Source organism: Coloeus monedula (assembly GCF_965178545.1).
Source record: "Coloeus monedula genome assembly, chromosome: 4".
NCBI lineage: Eukaryota > Metazoa > Chordata > Aves > Passeriformes > Corvidae > Coloeus > Coloeus monedula.
Window position 1 is genome coordinate 72,842,798 of NC_138784.1, and position 25,532 is coordinate 72,868,329.

General features: G+C 44.5%; 1 protein-coding gene across 1 annotated transcript in view; it reads left to right on the top strand.

Moving 5' to 3' along the window:
- The first annotated feature begins 958 nt into the window (after positions 1–958).
- The window catches only part of PRKCQ (protein kinase C theta), a 35,854-nt gene continuing 11,280 nt past the window's right edge, over positions 959–25,532 (top strand). The window contains exons 1-11 of the mRNA XM_082280888.1: positions 959–1,489; positions 6,742–6,941; positions 8,081–8,141; positions 9,789–9,951; positions 10,528–10,559; positions 10,658–10,743; positions 11,817–11,946; positions 12,608–12,717; positions 12,872–12,995; positions 14,381–14,556; positions 17,649–17,822. Coding sequence (XP_082137014.1) covers positions 1,372–1,489; positions 6,742–6,941; positions 8,081–8,141; positions 9,789–9,951; positions 10,528–10,559; positions 10,658–10,743; positions 11,817–11,946; positions 12,608–12,717; positions 12,872–12,995; positions 14,381–14,556; positions 17,649–17,822 — 1,374 coding nt within the window. The 5' untranslated portion in view covers positions 959–1,371. The remainder of the gene's footprint in view (positions 1,490–6,741; positions 6,942–8,080; positions 8,142–9,788; positions 9,952–10,527; positions 10,560–10,657; positions 10,744–11,816; positions 11,947–12,607; positions 12,718–12,871; positions 12,996–14,380; positions 14,557–17,648; positions 17,823–25,532) is intronic.

Consider the following 25,532-nt stretch of genomic DNA (forward strand, 5'->3'; position numbering starts at 1 on the left):
AGCAAAGGGCTACATCTTCGTTCCTCAAGATTTCCTCTCCCCTTGATGGTTTTGCCTCCTGTCTCCTCAAACAGAAAGGCAGGTTTTGAAGTGAGCCCGGCCAGAGGAGCAGTTACCCTCATTCTTTCATCTGAGAAAGTCCTTTCCATGTTGTCCACAACTGTGATGAAAAGAGAAGCTCCTCTCCGAGACTGAACTTATCCGTCAGAAAAGTACCATTTACAGGTAAGAAAATGCTATTCCCAGCAAAGAACCTGGAACATCTTCCATGTGAGGCCAGCGAAGCGTCCCTTCAGAGAGATCATTTTTGTGTGTAAAATGCAGAAGAGACTTGGCTGCATCCCACACCACGAGTCACTCAGCCTTTTGCTGTTGTGCTTGAACAGTGTGTCATTGTCAATATATTTGACAGATAACAGCTGGTGATAGCACTGATGTCCTTTAACTCTGGTGGTCCAAGGCAGACATCTGCAGCCAAGTTCAAAGTGCCTCTTGCTCCCCATTGACAGGAAGAGAAGCCAGGAATGACAAGCTCAGATGATGAAACAAAAGTTGGGTAGTAAATCTCAGGTTTGGGCCCAGATGGTGCAATGATGGGCACTAGCTACTGCAGTTAATTTCTGGTTTCACTAAATCTTCTCTCTGAAGGCTTTGAAAGACCTTGCAGAGAAAATTCTGTAGTGTTTAAACCCAAAGGTTTTGCAGTGTTTCCTGGCATCTTCATTTTATTTGTTTCTCTTTTCCGCTGCTTAAAATAATCCCAAGGTGCTGTTTTTTCTGGTGGGGTATTTTGTTTCACTGTCTATACAGTGTGGTTCATAGGAGCTGAACTTTCTCTTTATAGCTTGTGAATATTGTTCAGCACCCAGGAATGCCCGAGAACCCTTCCATGCTGTATATAAATAGTGCACAGCTATTTCACAGTTTCATGTTCAGCTTGCAGGCTTCCAACAGTATTCCCAAACCCCTCTCTATTCCTGTAGCATTCAGGTTCTTGATGTGACTCAACACAAATTACAGCAGAGGTTTATCCCAAGCCAAGAAAGCTCTGATTTGACTCCTGTGCATTGTCATCCTCGTTCCCGACGGTCAGCGTGAAGTCATCAGTGCTCAGAGCTGCTCTTGTGGGTTTTTCCAGCCCTGTGATGAGTTCAGCTCCGTGGTTAAGCCGACAGCTGAGTTTCACTACCTTGGGCACATCCAGCAGCGCTGGGTCAGTCCGTGGAAGGAAGTCAGAGAGGCTCCAGCTGGATGGATAACTAGTGGCCGGCGTCCCGCTGTCCGACGGAGATAAGGGGCTGGTTAAAACCAGGAGAATTTTTAGACTCTCTCCCAAGTGTCGCCTGTCTTTTGTTTGGCACAGGACTTGTCATGTCTCCCTTCCTGCGTATTGGTTTGTCCAACTATGACAGTGGCCCTTACCTGCCATCCCAGGGGGAGGTGATTAACCCCTACTGTGCTGTGATGGTTAAAGAAGCCGTGGAGTCAGGTAAGTGGGGATGGGTTGAATGTGGATGGGGGCTTTTATAAGTCATGTCTATGCTTTTCTGTGTCATTTCATGTGTGTAGGTAACATGCTGGTAAACCATAGAATGAACCATGAAATAGGTTGGCTCGGAAGGGACCTCAAAGATCATCCAGTTCCAACCCTACTTTATAAGGGTTTGTGAAGTCCTTTTTGTGTTCCAGCACAGTGCAAGTTTGGGTTTGGCGTGGTCTGCAAGGCAATCTGATTTTAAGAGAATGCCCAACAAATCCATGTCTTCAGTTTGAGGTTATTATCAGCTACATTACAAGCCCCAGCATGTGACAAGGCAGATGAGCTGAGCTGTATTTGGTTTCACCCTTCCACGAGCAGTTGTTGGTTTGTCAGTGGGACTCCAGACAGGTGAAATCTGAGTGTCCTAAAATATTCTGGCAGGGCCATCTTTGTTAATCACATTTTTTGTGGGGGAGAACTGACAGGCCCAGCCACCTCCATAATTTTAAAAAAAAGGCACTAAAACAGTCCAGTCTTTGCAGGGAGAGTTAATTTCTCTGTGTAATTGCTGTGCTGTGTAAAAGGTTTGAAAATGAAACCTCCTGAGAAGCTGCTTGCTGTGTCTGGATCTATGGATTGTTTCACACTTTTCCCGATTCTCATCAGGACACTGATGAGTCCTCCTTCAGAAAACATTTATTATATGTCTTATGCATGAAAATAATTCCATTGAAAGGGTGGAAAGTTCCCCAGTTGTGCTTTTGAAGAATCATGAAGAGCAAGACCTTCGGTGTTAGGGAATTACTCATATTGGCTGATGTTTAGCTTAAATCTTTGATAAATTTCTAATTTTCCTGCTGTGATTCTTTGAAAAATAAAATCCACTCAGAAATCCCTACTTATTGAGAATCTCTATGACTCTAATTCCCAGAGGATGTTAAAGTAGTTTAAAAAAATTAGAATTTTAAAATAGTTCAGTATTTCACTGGGGTTCATTTTTTGTTTAAGAGTCAGCATTTATCACATTGAACTTTGTCTTGCCTTAAATGATACTTAAAATAATAATGGAAGATGTGGTGAATAGTAAATTCAAAAGGAAAGAAAATACTACATGACAAGATATCCCGAAGATCTCACTTTTATCAGAAAATACGTTCTATTTTAGCTCTGTGCAGAGCTTGGCTGTTTGCTTTAATGAGGCTTTTGAAAGCCATAACTCAAATTGAAATCTGTGTCAGTTCGAAAGTGAATGAAATCAATTTGGTCAGAACAGACCTATATTTATTTGTCTGACACAGAGCTGAAAGTGTTTTCTGGTATCCAACAAACACAAAAGTACTTTCTAAGGGATATAATTTTTGTGCTCCTCAGAGTCAAGGATCATAATTATTATAATAATTAGAATTATTTTAATTATTACTCTAATAATTGTAATTATTGTCATTATCATTATAATAAATTCTCTACCAAGAAGAAATTAAAAATTGTGTTTGATGGAACCTTTCTCCATTAGCGAGGACTGAACATAGGAAAAGTGACATTCTGCTATTAGGAGATTTCTGTTTGCTGGGATGTAATTTCATCTGCTTACTGCTAAGAGCGTGGTGGGACAACCAGAGGGACACATCAGTGAAACTGTTGGGACAGATTCACCTCAGACTCCCCTCTGAGGGTGGGCTGAAGCACCCTTGGGAAGTGTTAATCTGCTGATGCTGGAGGGTGTTTAAATGTGTGGATGACCAACTTTACCTTAAGCGGACTCAGGAAAGTGAGGCCACCACAGGATCCATCTGCCCTATAATTCCTGGATGTTGATGTCTGAGCAATCCCAGCCTGAGGAACACATCCATGATGAGTGTGGTGAATCACACCCTGAAAAGCCCCGTGCTCTCCCCTGACCAGACAGACCACTCAGAGGTCCATGTCTGACGTATGAGCCTGACTGTAAATGCCAGGAATGCTCTCAACATGACCATTCCAAGGAGCTGTCATGCTCTAACAGGCTTCGAGAAGGCAAAAGGTCTCCAGACAAACATTAGCTGAACATATTTGAGGTAGAACCACGGAATCATTAAGGTTGGGAAAGACCTCTAAGACCATCAAGTCATCTGTTAATCCAACACTGCCAGTTCCACCACTAAACTGCTTCATGATTTTATTTTTTGGTCATAGTTTGTTCTCCAACTCCCTGATTTGACAAAGCACTTGCTACTCAGTTGTAATGGGATTTAAAAAAAAAAAATATATATATATATACTGGTTCTTTGATATGCAAATTTTGGCTAAAATTTTAGCATGACCAAGAAGTAAGAGTGGATCAGCTGCACAGCTGGTGTGAGATGCAAATCATCCTGACCACCAGCCTTTTGCTCTGACACTTGGCCATTAAAATGTTTTTCAGGGCAAAAATGATTACTGAGCACGGCAGGACAAGTCTAAGTGTCCATGGCCAGGTTGGATGGGGCTTGGAGCAACCTGGTCTGGTGGAAGGTGTCCCTGCCATGGCAGGAGGATGGAACTGGATGGTTTTTAAGGTCTCTTCCAACCTAAACCAAGCTGTGGTTCTATGTTTAGCATTGGCAAAGTGTGGGGATTTTTGGGTTTGGATTTTTTTTGCTTGGCTGGGTGTGTTTTTGCAAACAGAACAGTGGTAGATGATAAATGTGTTTGGTTTCCAAAAACAGGGAGTTTGACTTTGGGTTCATGCCAAAGGCTGTCTCTTGTTGACCAGACCTAACGAAAAAGTCATTGGGACAGAGGTTCCCAGGGATCTGGGAGTGATGAGCATCATCTGTGGACACAGGGATGTCACAGCAAGATCACCCCAAAGAATTTCAGAAGTTCTGGACAGATCTTGGGCAGCCTTTTAGATTTTTCCACTTGCTTATTTTGTAAAAGGGACCCTGGCACATCATAATACAATCTTTAAAAAAAACAGCCCGAAACAAATAAAAAACAAACCACACCTCCATACAGTTGGAAGTGTTACAGCAATTTATAATTGATGACAAAATATTTCAGACATTATATGTGCCTCTCAGATATAAAAAGAGTCTGCCCTTTAAAAGTGGCTTCTGCCTTCACAAGCCACCTGGCCAGGTGCCATTTTGCCACCTGCCTTGGTGACATTTGCTTCATGGAAGATCCTGCTCCATGTTTGAACTCAGGAAAAGCACTCCCAGCTACAGTGGAAGCTGCTCCCTTGGGAAGACAGTTGCTATTTCATTTTTCAGGAACCCGGGGTTAGATTAATCCCCGGCAGAATTCCACAGCCATCAGCGGGGATGCAGCAGGGGTGATTGTCTGATCCCATATATCGGGCAGTTCATTCACATTGCAGGGTTTGTTTATTTAAGCCTGGTGTTCTGGAGTGCAATGCAAACGAAAGCACTTGTTTTGCAAGTGCTGTGCTTCACATCTGTGGTTTTTTCACTGATGCAGCAAAGAAATAATGGTCCCTTACTGAGACTTCTGTTTTCTGGGATGCTGGGAAGTTTATGTCTAATTTTTGTCTCTGATTTTTTGTGCTTTTTGTTGAAAGAGTGTGTTGGATATGTATTTGCAAGCTTGATGGGAATGAATTAAGTCTGAAGGCAATGAGCTCAGTATAGGATTGCCTCAATCTGCCTATGTGAAAACTCAGCCTCGTGACAGAGGTGGATTCACCTTAGACTGAGGTGCTCTGAGCTTTGGGGAAATTGTATTTGTGCCTAAAATTTAGCTGCACAACTGCTTATCACACCAGGCAGGAGGTTGAGAAGTTGTTTTGCGCTGCAGGAATGATCTGGGAATCAGATCATTTGTCCCAGGGAAATAGTGGAGGCACCATCCCTGAAAGTGTTCAAAACCTGAGTAGATGTGGCACTAGATGATGTGGTTTAGTGGACAAGGTGGGTTTTGGGTGAAGATTGGACTTGGTGATCTCGGAGGTCTTTTCCAACTTTAATGATTCAACAATCTCCGCTCAATTTGTGATGCAGACCAGTGCTGATGGTCAGAGCTTAAATCGAGTTTACATGATGGGACCAAGTGCAGAACTGCTTTGTGAGAGCCAGGTGTGGTGTCATGGGGTGGAATTTCAGCCAGTCAGTGCTGATTGCAGGATGCTGTCCTCAGGAAGCTGCACCTCAAATCAGTCTAGTGAGTGTAGCTTATGTAGAAGCTCTGGCAGCCATTTCTCCACGTACAGAGTGGTCAAGGGAGATTTTTGGTATAATCTCATGGCCCTGATATTTGTTCTTTCCTCAGTAAACATTCTCTCATTTCCTGAGGTGAATATCACATAATCAGGAATCATTGTTGCCTTTCTTTTCCTTCTCTCCCGTTTTCCATAACATTGGAGCGTATTTGCCAGTTTTAATCTATCCTGAAGGTGTAGCACAAGCCTTAGATATCCTGGAGTTCCTGCCTGTGTAAATCAAAGCTGAGCAGAGGGAAGACACCTGAATTAGTCCTCTCATATAGGGAAAAATATTCTTCAGCATATGTCACCTTCCAGGCTATCAGCTGCATATTCTTTTCCAGCTGTGTGAGAGGAGGGAAATGCTGGGATTATTGGAGATAGGAGCAGGGTCTTTAGACAGGGGTCACAGGTCTCCTGTTTTTTTCTCTTATTCCTTCAGCTTCAGCATTTGATGGGTTGAACATTTGCAGAGGGTAATTGTGATATAGAATTTACCTTGAGTAAGCATCCAATACTTTTACGGGGCTGTATGGAGTAAAACTGGCTCTGTGAGATAAATAAATCTGGCTGAGACTCTTTTCAGAGAGACCCAATTAGAGAGAACCCTCTGCAAGCCTCAGAGATGCCCATTCTTTTACCCATCAACATTTTAAGATGCTGTGAGGGAAGAGGAATTAAAGCATCAGGGGAAGTTTGCTTCGTTGAAAACTCTACATCCCTGTGGGGTGGTTGCAGGTCTGCAAGACAGTTCATGTTTTAACACCCCTTAGTTGGCTACTGGGCTGGGCATGTGCTCCAGCAGAACCTTAATCCCAAAGTGCACCCAGATTTTTGGGGGTCTGAAGCAAACCTGTCTCATTTTGCAGTGCCTTGGGACAGAGGATGAACAAGGTGGTTGTCTGGGATGACATTCACCTGATTAGAAGTGCGCATTTATGGTGTTGGAGTCTGCATTAAAGATCTCCTCTACAGAGCTGACGGAGTCTAGGGTGGATATTACATTTTTTTAGGGTAGATGTCTGTATTTGGTAACATGAACTGTCCTCACTGCATGGATTTGTATTCTCCCTCTTGACAGAGAATGGCCAAGTGTACGTGCAGAAGAAGCCCACCATGTATCCACCCTGGAACAGCACTTTTGATGCCCACATCAACAACGGCCGGGTCATGCACATCGTGGTCAAGGACAAAAGTGCTGAAATGGTCTCAGAGACCACGGTGGAGCTCAAGGTGCTGGCAGAGAGGTGCAAAAAGAGCAATGGGAAGACAGAGATATGGGTGAGCATCGCTATCCTCTCCTGCAGGATGTGCTGGGGAGCTGCTGCAGGGTAAGGGGATGCCTTGTGTCCGTGCTGGGCTGTGGCTGTCACCAGCAGGACAGCAGGTACTGGCTGCCACCCAAGGAATAATGTTTTGAGACTACTTGGGTGTGACTTGAGGGAGAGACTTGTCAGAAGAGAAGAGCTTGGCACTTTTATTTTACCTGCTGCTGCTGTGTTGAAATGTGCCCTGCGCTAGTGAGGATCCTGCTTCAGGTGAGCTGTGCCCACAAATTAATCTTTGCTGAGGAGACCCACTGGGAACAAGTGGTAGCATGAGTGGCTGAACATGAGTTATTTTATTCTCTCTGGGGAAACAGCTTTAAAAATTTAATCTAATGTCAAGTAGCTGATTCACAGCTGCCTGAGTTCAGTTATGTCAGAGCAACTCCTTAAAAATCACTGAAGTTACGGTGGAGTAAATTTGAACAGTCTTCACAAGAATGCTAAATGTAAGGTTGTGTTCCCTGGCAGTCCAAGCAAGAAAGATCTTGACAGAAGTCTTTAAAATGTAGTATCCAGTTTATACGTAGTCCAGTGGATTCAGATTTCCAAAAGCTGTTACGGATAACGAGTCAGGTAGGTGGGAATTGCCAAGTCCAGTGGGAAGGCCCCTAAAAAAATGCCTGAGGAAGCTTGTAGCATCCCTCACGTTGACTGTAAAGAAGTTAGACTTGCAGAACTGAGTGCCTAAAAGATTTCAGCATCAGCTGTCTGAAGCTGGCTGGGTTTTCTGAAGTGCTCCCACTTTCCTCTTGCAGGGTCCATTGGGAACAAGTTTTCTCTATAGATAGTACTGGTGCTAATCTGGTGTCTCAAAACTGCCTACATCTTCTGTGGTTTAATCACATTCATCTCTCCTATCATGCTGCTCTGCTTGTTTGATATGAGGTGATCAACCCTCCTCTCTCTGCAGATGCTCCTACCCTGCCTTGTTGCCTCACATGGGTATGAGCAACCCAAAAATCAGCATTCATTGCTGTTCATCAGTTCCCACTGGGAAAAGGAGATCGCTTGAAAGTCATCTGAAATGATTTTTCCTTCTCTGAGTGACTGTTTAATGGACTTTTTTTCTTGTTTTTCACTTATCTCAACCAGCTAGAACTGAAACCTCAAGGGCGAATGCTGATGAATGCAAGATACTTCCTGGAAATAAGTGGCAAGTGATTGTGTTTGTTAATTTATAGCTGTGATTTCTGGGCTGTGGGGAAGATGTGGTGTCTTCACTAAAAGCAGTGCCTATGTTATTACTGACTGATCCATAACGACAAACATAACTGTTTGAAACAAAAACTCCAGAAAAGTCATTTTTATTGTGTGGTGGGGATGAAGACTGACTATTCTTCTGTGATTTGCAAAGCAGAGTTTTGGCTGGTTTACCACTAAATGGCAGATATTCCCATTATGCTAAACAAGACAGAACAGATACATAAGAAGCTGGCTTCCTCTGAAATCACTGTAATTTATGTACTACAAGAAATACATTGAGGGGCTGGAGTGAGTCCAGGGAAGGGAATGGAGCTGGGGAAGGGGCTGGAGCCCCAGGAGCGGCTGAGGGAGCTGGAAAGGGGCTCAGCCTGGAGCAAAGGAGGCTCCGGGGGGACCTTGTGGCTCTGCACAAGTCCCTGACAGGAGGGGGCAGCCGGGGGGGTCGGGCTCTGCTCGCAGGGAACAGGGACAGGAGGAGAGGGAACGGCCTCAGGCTGGGCCAGGGGAGGCTCAGGTTGGATATTAGGGAAAATTTCTCATGGAAAGGGCTGCATTTTGCTTTGTTGAAGAAATGGATTGAATCCAAATGCTTGCTCTTATTCTCCCATTTTCATTGCCAAAATTCACATACCCTCAGGTGGAGGGTGAGGCTGTGAGGTGCAGATATCTGGAAGGATCTTCCATTTAGAGAAACAGAGAAGCACTGAAAGCAGCCATGGCCATGCTGATATTTTCTGAACCATCCCTCCCTTTAATATAGACTGGACTGCTGTTGTCTACTTGTGTGTTATAAGGTGTCAGAGAGGCCAAAGCATGGAAAATTCAAGTTGTGCTTCTATTGCAAATACCGAGATCAGCATCAGATCACACAGAGGGCCAGTTGCCACAGATTACTTTTGTGACTTGCTGTGCAATGCAGGAGTGAAACAAAGCAGAGATTGATTTCCTGTGTGAATCTCAGATTTGTAGGCACAAGCGTGTCTAGAAGTGCAGGAGTTCATGTGAAGTCAGAAGTGGTTTGTTTGCTGTTCCAAAAAGCTTAAAGGTGAGCTGTGAATAACAGCAAGGGCACAGCAAACAGCAAAGCAATTGTTGGCATGGGAAAATAACAAGAAGAATATCCTAGAGACCTCAATATCTGCTTATTGATGCACATGTATACGGACACAGAAAGGATTCTGTTAAATACCCATATATATATGTATGTATACACGTGTGTTTGTGTCCATATATCAGTAATTTTTAATTTTTATGTAATTTCACCTTTTTTAGGCATGCTTCTTCGGTGCCATACAAAGTTAAAGTTTAATGTTTAAACTATCTCTCCTTGGGAAATTTTTGTTCTACATTTCAAAAGCAGCACTATGAATAGCCAAGAGAGCTCAGAGTCCCAAGTCTAAAGACATTTTAGTGTAGGAATGGTGGATAAAAACCATCCAAATGAGACTTGTGTGGGTTTCATAACATTATATTTCTTTAAGTAGTCATTCCCATGAGTGAATCATCAGCTTCAGTCACATAGTGTTTGGGCAACTGCATTTTCTCAAGGCACCTGATCAGGACAGGGTATGCTTAAATATCTTTCCTCTCCTACCAGATGCAAAGGACCTGGCTGACTGTGAGACTGAGGGCTTCTTCTCCTTGCACCAGCGCAGGGGAGCCATCAAACAGGCCAAAATCCACAATGTCAAGTGTCACGAGTTCACAGCCACCTTCTTTCCACAACCCACCTTCTGCTCTGTGTGTCATGAGTTTGTATGGTAAATGAAAATGGATCCATGCTGCTTCTCCTTTTAACCCTAGGAACCAGTTCTAGTGTCAGTGTGGCGCTTGGGAACATGGTTTAGTGTTGGACTTGGCAGATCTGGGTTAATGGTTGGACTCGATGATTTTTTCCAACCTAAAGATTCTGTGATTCCCTGATGAATATCTGGGCTCCTGCTGTAGGACCCCTGACACCTTATGTGCAGGGTTATTGCACCAATTCAAGGATGTGGTTTGCAGCTGTAATTCCAACTGTGAAAATTCCCATCATTTTTCAGTTTATTCTTTACAAATATTTTTGGGTTTGGCCAAATGCACAGGCATTTCTCATCGGTCCAGTTTGCTGTTTGGATATTGTGAAACTCAGAATGTGAATGTGTGCTGAAAAGGCTGTGAGAACAGAGAATCACTCCACCATTAGACTGAATGAAGATAATGAAATTAAATAAGCTCTGCAAAGAACGATAAAAAGCAGAGCAATTTTATTCTCTTTCTTTCGTAAATGCTGATCTCCTTTCTTCTGCTGAGGCATTCAGACAACTCAGAATTAACCACTTCTCTGTTTATTTCAGGGGTCTGAATAAACAAGGCTATCAATGCAGACGTAAGAAACTTTTTTTTTTATTTTCTTATTGTCATTATTTACTTAATCTTTTCTTAAGGAATTTCTTTATTAACATCCTGACACCTTTACTGTTGCAGAATGTAACGCTGCCATTCATAAGAAGTGCATTGATAAAGTAATAGCCAAGTGTACAGGATCAGCAATCAATAGCAGGGAAACAATGGTAGGTGCTATTACTATTACTATTATTATTATTACTACTGTTATTGTTATTATTAATTATTATTCTCTTTTTTAGAAATATTCAGTGCCATTCAGATCTCTCCTACATCACTGCAAAGCAACTTCTGATGAAGCAAAAGGTCCTGCTGAACTAAGGACTTTGTGATCTGATCTGTGCCCTTTGCTTTTTATGTTCCCAGTGGTTTCATTACCTCCTACTTAAGATTTAATCAAATGCAGCTGCAGAATAAGCAGTTGCTGAATCAGAATTGACATTTTTCTAATGCATAAAGTATAACTCAGAAGGAAGTCATGGACATGAGGTGGAGATTTTCTGGAGAAAACTCTTCCCTATCCAATGTCAGGCCAGATATCAGGCTGAATTTTCAGATTTGTGCTGGAACGTCCCATTCTGTGTTATCTGAAGCAGTCAGTGGGAGGTCTGACATCTCCACTATTATTTGCTTTATTTTTCTCATATCAGTTTATTCTAAACTTTGCTTTTTGGTAGACAAAACCAGAACTTAAATTCCTGATAGTACTATTCTGTTTCCCTTGTGTCCTACAACTTCTGTTTACTCTCAGTCCCACCCTGGGTCCTGTTGTCCTTCTACTACTTTAAAGAGATGAGATTCCTCTCGCTTCTCTTCTGACATCTCCAGGGTAGATGTAACCAACTTTGTCATCACCTTTCGTACTAAAAGAATTAAAACAGGCTCTTCCAAGGAGTGATTCATGATAACAAGTGTACCCATCCTTTACAAGATGAGGTGAATAATTTTGAAAAGTACCAGTGTTTTCCCAGTGAGTGTTAGGGGAGCTTGAGTATGGAAATGAGGCACAAGCAGTTCTTTGGTCAAGGCCAGGGATGAAATGACCCGATTCCCTCTGAATTGCAGTTATTATGTATCAAAATTTGGGTTTGTGTGCCTGATAGACAGTTTCTGCTTGGCAGTCATACCCAAGGAAAAGAGGGCAGTAGACAACCCAGCTTCTGTAGTACGCGTTTGGTTTTCCATGCGGAGCTGAGGTGGGAATGAGGAGTGGATTTTCAGCCTGGCTTTTGTCTTGCAGTTCCACAAGGAGAGGTTCAAGATTGACATGCCCCACCGCTTCAAGGTCTACAACTACAAGAGTCCCACCTTCTGTGAGCACTGTGGCACTCTCCTCTGGGGCCTGGCACGGCAGGGGCTGAAGTGTGATGGTGAGTCCCTGGTAAAGGTGGCACCAGCTGAGCACGGGAGGGGTCATTGTCTTTGGAGGGTGGCAGTCTGAAAATCCAAATCTCAATCTCATTTATCACCCTTCTTTGCAAAGCCAGTATAAGATGGCATCCAGGAGGATGAAGGAATGGTCTACAGGACTATCCTTCAATGAAAATCATTCTTCAAGAACGAGGACAACTGTCTATGTACAGAGAGATATTTGATCCAGAAGGAGGATGAGTTGCTTTCCAAAGAGGCAAAGAACACCACAGCAACAATGTTGATCTTCCCAAATGACCCCCAGTATCAATTTGCAAGCTCTATTTCCACTATCAGACCCAAGACACTTCACTGTCTTCCCAATCCTACACCAATGGGAGGATCCTGTTCTGTGATTACAGTTTGTCTCTGAGTTAACAGACTGTAGAGTTTTGGTAGCCTGTACCTGCAAAGGCTGATGGATGCGGAAATGCAACCTCTGGCCAGAAGGAAATACAAAAATAGTCTCCACAGAGAACAAAAAAATGACCTGAATGCCATCTCAAGAGACATTTGAACTCTTTAAGTGGCTAAATTCTGCCCCTGGCCAGCATCAGTGCATGTTCCTGCCCAACTTTTTACAGTCTTCGTTGTCCTGACACCTCCTGTTCTTTCTTTCAGCGTGTGGCATGAACGTCCACCATAAGTGCCAGACAAAAGTAGCAAATCTTTGTGGAGTTAACCAGAAACTGATGGCTGAAGCTCTGGCAATGATAGAGAGCACTCAGCAGGTAAATAGTTCAAGCATTTTGAAATGCTCATCTCATAAGCAAAGACGTCTTCTAGATCTTGGCTTTTGTGAGCCACACTCAAGAAGCCACAGTGTTGTTCATGAGCTTGGCACATGACTTTTGGCTCAAAAGTTTCCTGTTTTCTGTGCTTCAGGCTCGCTGCCAGCGTGACAGTGAACAGATCTCCAGGGATGGACCTCTGGAAATTGGCTTCCCTGTTCCTGTGAAGGATGTGACACCACTTCAGGCCTTGCCAGCATCTACAACAGGAAAAAAAGGTAATTCCTCCTGGTGATACGGGGCAGCAGCTTTGTTGTTGTTTGGTTTGTGCGTGGTTAGTTGGAGGTGACACAAGTGGGGAATTTATTTTCTAGTGAATTGTTCATGAAAGCCCCCCAGCCAAGAGCAAGACAGACCCTTTCTGATCCCAGGATATCAGTGACTCTTCCCAGCCACATCCCTTGGACATGGCAGAGACCCTGGATGCCAGCCTGGTTCCTTCTCTAGAGACCTACACTTCCCCCATGCCATCCCAGCCTCTGGTGCCATGATACACCAACCACCACTCCTTCAGTCGACCCCTGAAAACTCCTCTGACCTTGTGCTTGAGCACATCTCACCCCTCCACCAGCAATAATGTGCTTATGCTGTGCTTGGGCCTCATAGATTTAAAAATCTGAGTACTTTACTCAGAGAAACTCAGAGAAACCAAGCTCTAAATGGGATAGTTGGAATCCTTCTGATCGCCATGGCCAATTCTCTTTCTGATTTCATATTTTTGGGTGGAAGTTGACTTCCAGTAGCTTTGAAAACCATTGGTAGATCCCCACTTCACTCACCCAGGAGCTGATCCAGGTGTCACAGCTGTCTATGCTACAAGAACAGATGTTTAGGAGGGTAAACGAGAGCCTGTGCCCTTTGGCCCCCAAGGAGAAATGAATGATGTCCCCATCTGTGCTTATTTTTGTTCTGTCCTTCAAGTAGAAGTGGCTAGGCTGATGTGAATCAGTAAAGCCCCAGATGGTTTCACATCTGTTTCACATGTGGGTCTGTTTGTCTGCTGAGTAGTGTTCTTGCAGTTCATGCTTTTAGAACAGCTACAGCAATGGGATAAATCCAGCGAGGGACAAAATCTCTTACAAGTTCTTATAAATCCAGTTAGTAGAGTATTGAAAAAACTCTGAGTGATTCCACTCCAGGCTGGCTGGAATGGTTGATCTGGACTGCTTCACATCCAGAGCAGGAACACAACATGAAAATACCATCCCACCTTTTCATGTGGCTTTCCCTAGGGTTTTGAAAAGAAAGACCTTGAAAAAATGGAACCATATCATAATGGCAAGCAGCAAGAAGGGCTGGAGAAGACAGGTGGCCAGAAATTAAGGGTTGGGTGCCACAAAACAGAAAGAGAGATGAAGGGGTTTGTAAAGTGGTTTCTAAACAAGAAAAAAAGTCACTGAAGAAGATGGAATTTCCACTGGAGTAAAGTCTTCTCTGGAGAGAAAGCAATGTGGGAGCAGAGCCAATCTACTTAGACATGGCCACCATGCTTCTATTTGTTTGAAATACTCTTTTAAACCTCTAAACACAATACCTGTGAGTGTTCTGGGGATTTTCTGCTCCTGACCAGGAGTTTATTTGAGTGCTTTGATGTGTGTTGCAGAGCCACAAGGCATCTCCTGGGAGACTCCGGTGGAGGGCACGGTGAAGGGGGAGTCTCTCATAGAGTCTGACTCGGGAGAACAGTCCCAGGAACAGCAAGAGCACCAAGTGCAGTTAAAACTGACCATCGAAGACTTTGTCCTACACAAGATGCTGGGGAAGGGCAGTTTTGGCAAGGTAAGTGTTGGGACTCAGACACCTCTGTGTGCATTTGCATGTTGCTTTGTGTGGCACTAAATAACATGTGGTTTGAAGGGACACGTGGGAAAAAACATGGAACCATTTAAGCTGGAAAAGACCTCTAAGGTTACTGCATCCACCTGCTAACCCAGAACTGCCAAGGCCATCACTAAACCATGTCCCCAAGTGCCACATCTGCATGTTTTTTGAACACTTTCAGGGATGGTGACTCCACCAGTCTCCTAGGCAGCTTCTTCCAATGCCTGACCACTCTTTCAGTGAAGAATTTTTTTCTAATATCCCATCTCAACCTCCCCTGGAACAACTTGAGGTTGTTTCCTCTTGTCCTGTTGTTTGTTCCCTTGGAGCAGAGCCTGACCCCTACCTGGCTGCCCCCTCCTGTCAGGGAGTTGTGCAGAGCCACAAGGTCCCCCCGAGCCTCCTTTTCCCCAGGCTGAGCCCTCCCACCTTACTTAGCCCCTCCTGGTGCTCCAGCCCCTTCCCCAGCTCTGTTCTCTTCCCTGGACACTCCCCAGCCCCTCAATGTCTTTTTTTAGTGATGGACCCAAAACGGAATACAGGATTTGAGGTGTGGCCTCACCAGTGCCCAGTACAGGTGTCACTGCCCTGGCCCTGCTGCCAGGGCTGTGATGGCTGATGAATCTCCAAGTTTACAAAGAATCCTTGCTCTGGCATGGCTGAATCCTGAACTTCATCTTCTCCTTGCCTTGTCCTTCTCTCTGTCCCATTAGTTGCTGTCTCATGACTGCCCATGAGAGGACAGGAATGCCCCAGGTAGGGCTTCAACTTCCCCTTCTCCACAGGTTGATGGGTCCTGGGCCTCCACAGAGAGCTGGTGGGACAGGTCTCTGTGCTGTCCCTCTTCATAGGGAGGTGGAAGCACGAGCTGAGAAGCTGAGTGTGGATCACCTCTGCTCTCCAGATCAGCAGGTCCCCAACTGGGAACAGTAACTTCTCTTTCCCAGCTCTGATCTGTGCTGGAGCGTGAAGCAAATTTTGCAACAGCCAAGAATTTGTGCTTCTGAAACAAGAACCACCTGTTTTCAGTGGATTAATTAATCCTGATGATCTGTGGATTGTTTCTCCTCATTGCAGATCCACTTGCACTTCCCCTGGACGGGGACTCATGTTACTCAGTGCCAGCACAAAGCTGCATGAAGCAATTTCAGGGGGACTCACCATTGTATTTCCACAGCCAATAAGGAGGATTATCATTATGGATCACACTGCTCACATCCCACATCTTTCCAAGGGGGAAACTGTGCCTTGACAAAGGGCTGCTTTTTGCCTGCTAAATGATCTGGAGCAATTGCTGCAGCCAGTTCTTAAAGTGGTCAAAAATTTTGCTGTGTTCATTTTTCATGAAAATCATAGTCATAGAATGGTTTGTCTTGGAAGGGACCTTAAAGATCACCTAGTTCCAACTCAGGGATATTTTCCACTAGAAAGAGTTGTGTCTACCTGTCATGTCCACAGTTTGCATGGGAACCAGAGCTGAGGCATCTCACGCTAAGCCAGAATACCCCAAAACCCACATTCCAGATCCTGGACTCAAGTGCATAGATATCATAGAAACATTTTTATTGGAAGGAAGGGACCTCTGGAGGTCTTCTAATCTAAACCATTCCTCAAAATAGGTCTAATGTGATGAGGTTGATCAGGTGTTTGAATGGCTCCACTGAAGCAGATTCTGTGCCTTATTTTAGCCCTCATGCTGACGTGGATTCTCCAAGCCTGCAAGCTTCTGCATCTCTCTGAAGTGCACACTGCGGGTGTGGAGAGGATGGGGCATCTTGTGTCTTTCTGCAACAAAAAGTCGCCCACAAGCTTCCTGTGTTGGTGTCGCTCCTGGAGCCCTCATTTGCTTGGAGCGAGATTCACTTCCCCATAGAGGGGACAGGGTGTGCAGATCTCAGTGCCTGAGGGGTCTCTCCAGCTCTGCATGGTCCTGGGAGGTTGGGAGCCAGATCCATGAGGATGTGTCCCACCACCACCTCTGCATGAGGTCTGGCATTGCCTATCTGCTCCTTGGAAGTCACGGCACAGGTCACAAATGTAGCACATTCCCCAGTTTCCCCAGGAGAGCAGTGCCCAGCACAAAAACAAGGGTAAAAAGGGTGCCTGCAGCATCAGCACAGTGAGCATTTCTGGTCATTCAGTGCAGAGACAGAGGGAGGCTCTAGGCTCTACTCTCTGTCTGGTGCTACAAAGTGAAATGCAGCAGTAGCCAAAAGGGTAAATAAAACTTTTGTCAGGGCTAAAACATGTCAGAGCTCACTCAATAAATAGTGTCTGGTAAAGAACTTCAAAGACCTCTTTGATGAATCTTACACATTTAGTCAGTCTATAGAAACAGGGTCAACAGGCTGTTAGTGTGATGATCAGTACTGTCACTGCCTTCCAGCAGGGACTTCTTTGCTCTGTGGTCTCTACAAAACCTTTCTCTTCTGCTTCAGGCCTCATTTCCCCTGCCTATAAAAACAGACAGAGGTTGTAACTCCTCTGGGATGTGTTTTCCCATTCTCAGAGAAGAACTTCTGCAAAAGCATGGGGAACTCACCCTGTTTGCTCAGACCTGCTGACTGGGAGGAAGGAGAGAAAGGCATCTGATATAAAAACCGGTCTAACTACTGGTGGACATAATTTTCCAGCTGCTGAGGATCTGGTGCAGGGTATTTGCATTTCAAATGCTGACAAAGCAATATTCTGTGTTTTGTTATTTGAAGTTAGAAAACAGGAAATGTATCTCAGGAGCATTTGCATGAGGATGGTTTCTGTTATCAGAGGTGTTGGCTCTCTGGCTTGTCCTGTCCATCTGGGCATGTAGGACCCTCCTCCTGCAATTGCCAAGAACTTCTCATCCTTCCCCTGGGCTCAACTTCAGAAAACTATTCTGGGTGTGGGGAGCAAACTCAAAGCCTACAAAGTCTTTAATGGCAGAATGGGGCCTTAGACATTAAGGTTTTTAAGGTGTACCCCAGTGAATTCCCAGGAGCTCAGCTCCCACCCTCACATGGCTGTTCTCAGAGGAGATAATCCTTCTTTCTGAGCAGCTGTTTCCACCTTAGGTGTTCCTGGCCGAGCTGAAGAGCACAGACCAGTATTTTGCTGTGAAAGCCCTGAAGAAGGATGTGGTGCTGATGGATGATGATGTTGAGTGTACGATGGTGGAGAAGAGGGTCCTCTCCTTGGCTTGGGAACACCCATTCCTGACTCATGTCTTCTGCACGTTCCAGACCAAGGTAAGACAAGGATATTCCACAGTCTGAGAATGCTTTACTGAAATACAGATACTTGGCAAGGGCTTCAGCCTTCTGGGGTGTACTTTGGACAGGAAGTGGTGCCAAGGGAAGGTTAAGCACTTGGGAAGTGGCTCTAGAAATTTAATCTGCTTTCCCCACATTAATCTGGGGGTGGGATGGTGTATTTGAGGATTATGGCATCCCAGGCTCATTGAGGTAAAGGTGATTAAAATCTGCTGTTAAAATCTGCATCCTGGTACCCTGGGCCAAGGATGTGCAAAGGCTACACCTGCAGCCAGGGTAAGGATGTGCCCACACTGATGTGTTATCTGAACCTCTCAGACCATGAAGCGTTGTGCTGCAGCTAGCCTGGATCAAAGCCAGCTCGAGAATCTCTGGGTTTGGAGGACAAACATGCTATCACTCACTTCTTTGCCCCCAGTTACTGTTAAATGGCATCAGGCACTGGTGGTTCTGCAGTTCAGAGGGACAGTATCACCTGAAATCTCATTTGTGACTCCAAACCAAAACTGAAGTGACATTTAAGTAATACACATATTTTCATGGCCCTACATGCCAACATCCACCAGCTGCTTAGCTTTCCAGAGCTTTTCCTACGGCCACAACCATTAGTCTTAACACCAAAGCACACACAAGGTGTAGAAAGAAACAATGGAAGTTTGAGAGTTTGTCTCATCTGTCCAACCTACTCAAACAACTCCTGAGAGATGATTGATATCTCTTATCTCCAATTCAGAGCAGCACTGCCTCGTGGATGCTTGCTCAGGGTTTTTTTTAGGATGCTCCCAGTCCCTGCTCAGCCTCAGGATTTAGTGGCACAAGCCACTGCTCAGTGTGAAGTAAGGACCTGCTCAGTGAGAGACTCTTGTGCAGGGTCAGGAGAAACAAATATAACCCCTGTGGTATATCCCAATCATCTGTGGGATATGGCACCTGTTTAAAGATAGGTTAAATTTATACCAGGGAACATCTGGGAGCTGCCTTAGGTGAGGTGACACCGAGCCCAGGCATTCATGTTTAACTCCTTTGGGATTGACAGTGAGGATAGTGTGTCCTGGGAATGGATCCTTGACTGGCAAGGAAAGGAATTAACTCCCTACTTGAGAGCAGCTGGTTTTCAGAGAAAAATACAAATGCCACAACTCCAAAAGCAAAGACAATCAAGATTTAATTGAAGAGATAAAACACTCACAGTAGTCACAGCTCTATGAGGGGCCTTTACTCCAGGGAATGCTGCCTGTATCTCCAGAGGGATGCTGACTGAGGCCAGCAGCTGAACCATGCTGTCTGTGCTCCAGCCTGGTCCAGCCTGGTCTGGAAGCTGTAGGTCAGGTTCAGGATGGACACAGCAGGGACACTCTGCAGCTCTGGGTTCAGGCAGTGCAGGCCTGCAAGTGTCCACTTCCCTTATGAGACCATGGCAAAAAGAGGAGAGACCAAATGGAGTCGTGTCAGGATCCAGGTGGGATTTACTGACCTTTTAAGGGTGTGCTTCCAGCCTGGAAGCCATGGAAAACCTGAAGGATGGAAAAGCAATGAGTGACTGAAAAATTCATAGTGCCAGGCTCAAAAACCCTGTCAATTTATTTCTACACTTACGGGCAGCAGCACAGGATTGCCATCCTGTCATGGAGAAAGAATCTCCATCCATCTCATCCCAAGCCCTCACTGCCACTTAAAGCTGTGTGATCTCCCCATCTTTCCCCCAAGTTCACAAAAAGAGTAGCTGGAATGGGGCTGCCAAGCCCAAAGCTGCTCTGGGCTCTGATTGATTTTCAGCTCCTATTTTTTCTCCTCTGACCTTTGCAAGCCAGCAGCGATCACTCAATGCATGAAAGCCACCCAGAGCAGGGGGGCTGTGAGAAGCCTTGGATGGTCTTTCGTGGCTCAAAGGACAGCATGGTTCAGTCAGAATGTCTTCTATAGCAATCATTTTAGGATCATGGAATAGTTTGGGTTGGAAGGGACCTTAAAGATCATCTATTTCCAACCCCCCTGCCATGGGCAGATGCCACAGCACTGCTGTGTAAAGTCCCTCTATGGATTTTAATATTGAAAATTTGACTTTTTTTTTTTTTTAAAAGTTTCACTGGATAGACAAGTAGCTTCAAACAGGAACATATGTGCCAATGCCTTTCTGAATCCTTCATGCTTTGGCTTACCTGAGCTGCTCCAGGTGCTGAGTGTCTCTGCAAAGGACAGTAAAAACAGGAATATTCCTACACCAAAACAAGGACCTCAGTAGTCCACATGTTTCCAGAAGGGGAAAAAAAAAAAGTCCTGTAATCTGTTGACAGTTGTCTGAGCTCTGGGATGAGGTTCTTCCTCACCTCCACCCAGGTAATGAGTGCTCAGTTGTGTAAAGCTGGACAGGTTTTAATTGGTACCAGGCACTTAAAGCTTCTCTTCACTCCTGTGGGGTCTGAATGATCAGTGTTTTCAAAACTCAGAATACCTTTCTTGTTTTACTGCATGAGAATAAATGCAAGCCCATGGTGTTTGGTTTTTTTTGTCTAATCTCTTTTTGAATTTGACTGTTTTATTTTACTGCAGTCATCTCTGTATCCAGATACTCAGCTGACACAATTACATAGTGTGAATTTTAACAACAAGCTCAGAGAAATATTCTGCTGCATTAGATTTGAAGGGATGCTGTTATGTTAAAGAGGAGGAAAAACATGTTTATAATTCTGTGAGATCCTAAAATCAGTAATGCCCAAACAGTGACTAGCACCCCAGTGCTTATGTTTTATTCTTTTTTGCATTTCACTGATCTTCTGCCATAAAAATAGGCTTTCCCTTTCTGAAAGTCACTTTTATTTCTAACTGCTTCTTTACATCATTGACCAAGTTTTATTAACACCCTTTACCTAAATGCAAATTAAATCTTGAGGCATTTTGACTTGTAGCACAAAATAGCACCAGAGGAGACTATCTCAACCCAAAAGAGAAGTAATCGTTACTGCAATTTAAAAGAAAACATTACAGAAATGTTTATTTTCTGCTTTACTGTTGTATTATATGTTTTCTCCTGGTGGTGAGCCCTTTTCACATGCTCTGTTACCTTCATGGGCTTAATACTGACTGAAAAATCTCATACACTGGCAGGAAGGAGAAAAGAATTGTAAAACAGGAGTGTGGTCCTAATTTGAAAATTCTCAGGCTCTGTTTTCCATGAGTATTTTCAGATTTCTCATCAAAATATCTCCTCAGAGGTTACTTCAACTCCTGAAATAATTTTTTTTTCCAAGTGCAATTTCAGTTTTTTTCTCTCTCTGACTAGCTGTTGAGGGGCAGGGCTGATTTCTTTGCCCTGGACTGGAGCATGGGGTTGGCACATGGGCATTTCACACCTTTAGGATGCTCAGCTCTACTGCCTGTTTGTGCCATGGACCTACTGAACACCCCTAGCTCCATCCTCCCCCTTTTTTGGGGGTGATACATCAGCTTGAAAACATCTGTCCATCCTCGTAATATTTTGAGCTTGGAAAAAATCTGATTCAAGGCCAAATTTGAACCAGCTGATGGGAAAGTTGAGGAAAGCTTTGAGGATTTTGCCTCTTGCAGCCAACAGCCAGGAAAACTGGCAAAGCCTTGTTTAATCCTGGCCAAAATTTCAACGTGGTTTAGCAGAAATAGCAGCATCTCAGCAGAGCTTTGGGATTTCTACAAGGTTGTGCCAGAGAAGGTGTGAGCAGATGTAATGATAATATCAAGTATATGAAGTTTTTGCAAGACTTCTAGATGGTGTCAGCCCATGTGGTGTGAACAGGGGAAAGGCACTGGCCAGGAAAAGAGGAGGACAGCTCACAACTGGATTGGGGTTTTTTAAGTGATAGATGATTGCCATATTCAATGCACATATTGTCATTGCCTTCCCATCGTCCAGCCTGAGGAAAATCAGCCCAAAATACATTCAGCTTTGCCTGAGATTTCTAAAAATCTGAAGTCTAGCTGCACTTTATCCTGAAAAAAAAAAACCACTTCTTAAAATGAAAACATTAAAATTTTTTGCCTGTTTTTCAGCTGCTAAAATATTTATGTTTCACGAACTTGTCTATTTTTTGTTTAGTTTTTGGTCTGGTGATTTTTATTTTATTTTTAATCCACAAACCTTCAGACAAATCTTTTTCTAGACTTGAGAAAATTAGTTCCTCTCCAAGATTGTGTTGGACTCTGATAGGGAAAACCACTTCCTCTTGCAAGACGTGGGCTGATAGTACCTCAGTTTATCAGTGAGTGATGGACTCTGTCGGCTCTGAGTGTGAGCAAAGGTCTTGGGATCTTAGAGCTTGACTGGAAGGAGCTATTGCCAGCCAAGTCTGCACCTTTATCTCTGCAGATGTGTTTTATTTATGTGTATAAATATATTGCCATGCTTTGTACCAAGCAGATGGGCACACCATGCTGAGCATCCCAAATGAGCGTCTTAACATGCAGTTAAAAATGCTGACAGTGGAAAGATTAGAATGAGGAATAAATAGTGAGATCAGGGGCTGGACAGGATTATTGGGCAGCTGTAAGAAATGCTGCCATCTCCAGAAGATAGGCAGATATTACACATGAGGGGGGAAAAAAGTCTTTAAACCAGAGAACAAAATTAAACCTGTGATTGCTCTGGTACAAATTCCAGTGCAGGTGAACGCCTGTAGTCACCTCCTAGCAAGGAGTAACCCTGTGTTAACTGTTCCTCATGGCAGTAGACACAGTGAGGACTGCATTGCCCTCTTTCCTACTGGATGGGATGCTCTGGTGGGATTGCAACACTGAGTGATGTGGTGGAAAAGGCTGATATGCTTTTGGCTGTCAACTATCTCATGAAATAAAGTAGATCCGAAGTGTGGATCAGCACCCAGACTGTGCTGAGCTGCATGAAAAGGTGAGACAAGAGTCAGCTGCAGGAATTGCATCAGGTCCAGCCTTTCTCTTTTGGCCAGGGACAGCATAATTCAGTGGGAATGCAGCAGGATTAGGTCACTTAATCTGGAGCCTTCTCCACGTGGAGTCATTCGTCAGGGTAACTGCTCTAAACAGAGGTAAAGCCTGTCCTGCAGCATTAATTATTCTGACATTCATCCTCCTGGAAACCCTGGGAAGAAGAATTTTTGCTTCTCAGTAAATGGTGTTAAATCGCCTATTTGTATGTATGCAAGCGCTTTCAAAATGCAAAGAAAACAAAATCTGAAAATCTCTGCAGAAAAGTGCTCTGGAGGGCTTCCAGCTGGTTAAAGGATTTTAAGAGCTTATTAAAGGATGTACCTTCAAAAGATCAATTTAAATGCTTTATACTCATTGTTTATAAAGTTGAAAGCATCTCTGATAGTGACTATTCATTCTCACAGCAGTCGAAGCAGAGCAGGAGCAGGTTGGTTTAACTCCATCCCTGCTGTGTCCTGGGCAGGCAGAGGGAGCAGGTGGCTCTGTGGGGAGGAGTCAGCTCAGTGCAGGCACTGAGGGATTGAAAGGGCAGGAAACTGAGTTCTTGCAGTAATCCAGGCTTTCAGCACCTGGCAGGACTGGCTCGACTTGGGAACTGGGTTGTTTTGTGTGCAGGAGCTGTGTTATTTTGTGCAGGACACACAGCTGCCGTGTCGGTGTGTTGTCCATCGTGTTGAAGGGCTCTGTCTGCTGTAGGAGCAGCATTTCACCCTCCCACAGGAGGGTTTGTCCTGTTCCCTGTGCTGCAATGGAGAAAGCCCCTGGAAGATGGCCTAGAAGTAGGGAATGGCTGATACATGGATGTTCTCAAGACAACCGGTTCCAGCTACGTCAGGAAGTGTTTGGACAACACTCTCCAGCACATGGTGTCATTCTCAGGGGTGCCCTGTGCAGGGCCAAGAGTTGGACTTTGATGATCCTTGTTGGTCCCTTCCAACTCAGAATTTTTCTATAATTTTATAACTACCCTAGTGCAGTAAGTGCCTTTTCAGTTCTTCTTGAGCTTTGTGGTTGTAAAAGGCTGTCCCGAGCTCTGCCATGAGACCAAACTATTTCTGTTCTGTCATGTGAGTCCAGAATCATGACCAGAAGTTTGTCTTGAGCATTTGCTCTCCAGGAATGCTCCCATGGGTGGTCAGCAAGTTGTCTGTCACCTGTCTGCAAGGCAGAGGGGCAGGGCACTCTTTCCAAGCCTCCTGCAGAGCTCTGTGAGTCTCACCACTGAGGAGCAACATTCCTGCTTGTTTGCTTGACATCCACTGGCAGGACCATTGCAGGGGATAAGGGCATGGCAGAGTCTTGAGAATGAGAGAATCACAGAATGGTTTGGGTTAGAAGGGACCTTTAAAGGTCATCTAGTCCAACTGCCCTGCAGTGAGCAGGGACATTTTCAAGTAGATAATACCCCCTTAACCCCCCTTGCCTGGTCCAAGTGCTGACAGACTCCAGAACCTCTCAGCAGCAGGCATGAGCCATCAGTTAACTTTCCCAGGACAAGAGGAAGTGAAGTTGGAGCCTTTCTGCAAGAACATTCTCTGCACCACTCTAACCCTTTGACCTCTAGCACTCTTGAATTTTTGGTGGTTTCTAGAATGGGTTTTGCCACTTCCCATTTTTAATGTGTTCTGTGGCTCTGTGGATCTCAGGTTTAGGAATCTGACTCCAGTAACTTGTTGCACTTTGCTTGGTTACACCTCACTACTCAAAATGACGTAGGGCTTATCTCAACCAATTTTCCTCCGCGAGCTATTCCAGACATCTGCACTTCTCAAGAAGCAAGAGGAGCTTCCAAACCCCTGAGGAGGAAGGCCAGAGTGATTCTGTCTGTCTTTTCAGTAGTGTTTATGTACCACTCTATAGCACCCGATATATCATAAACTTCAGCACTAAACATGCCTAAGTAAAGTTTGTATTCTCCAGCTTCATAACTTAAGGCAACTGAGCAACAGGGTTTGTATATTTGGATGTAAATTAATCTGAGGAGTTGTCCCACCTTTTCTTCCCTCCAGGATGCTGCCAAAGTCCCCAACTGGAAGTCAGAGTCCCTGGTTCAGTTAAACAGGTGCATCAGATGGTTGCTCAAATCCATGAGCAAGCAGAGCGTGACTGCTCATTCTGCTGAATAAACATGGATTTCAAGTTACAGTTAGAGATGTGTGATAAGGTGTAGCCAAAATCAGTGGACTTTATAGGGAGACTGAGAGATTTTCTCCTTCCCAGCCCACTAAAGCTGAGCCTGGCTCATTTCAAGACCCATGAGGTTTCTTCAGTCCCAGCAGGACACATGTGGTTGCGGGTGTGTTGCTGGCTAAACCCCATCACCTCCCTGTGTACCTTCCCAAAGGACATCTGTTCAAGTAGTTTCCTGAATGGGCTCCTGAGCTCACGTTGCTTCCAATATTTTTACATTTCTTCACTAAATTGCCCATCTTCCTTTGGCCTTTTTACTTGCTGGAACTCATTTACATGCACAGCCCCCTGCAGATGCAAGGACTTCAAACTGAGAACCTGAACCCATTTGTTTTAGTGATGGAATTTGTATTCTTTCCCCAGGAGGCCAGATCTGGCTTTGAGCTTGTTGGATGACAGGTGGGGTTTCCAGTGAGTCCATTTAAATAAGAGTGCTGTAATTAAGAGGATCTGGCTAAAGAAATTGCACAAATTAGAGCAGACAGCTGTTGTTTGAAAGGCACAAGCACTTTTGTGGTTTTTTTAACATAGACAGCTCTTGGCTTGCTGCCGGAGACACTT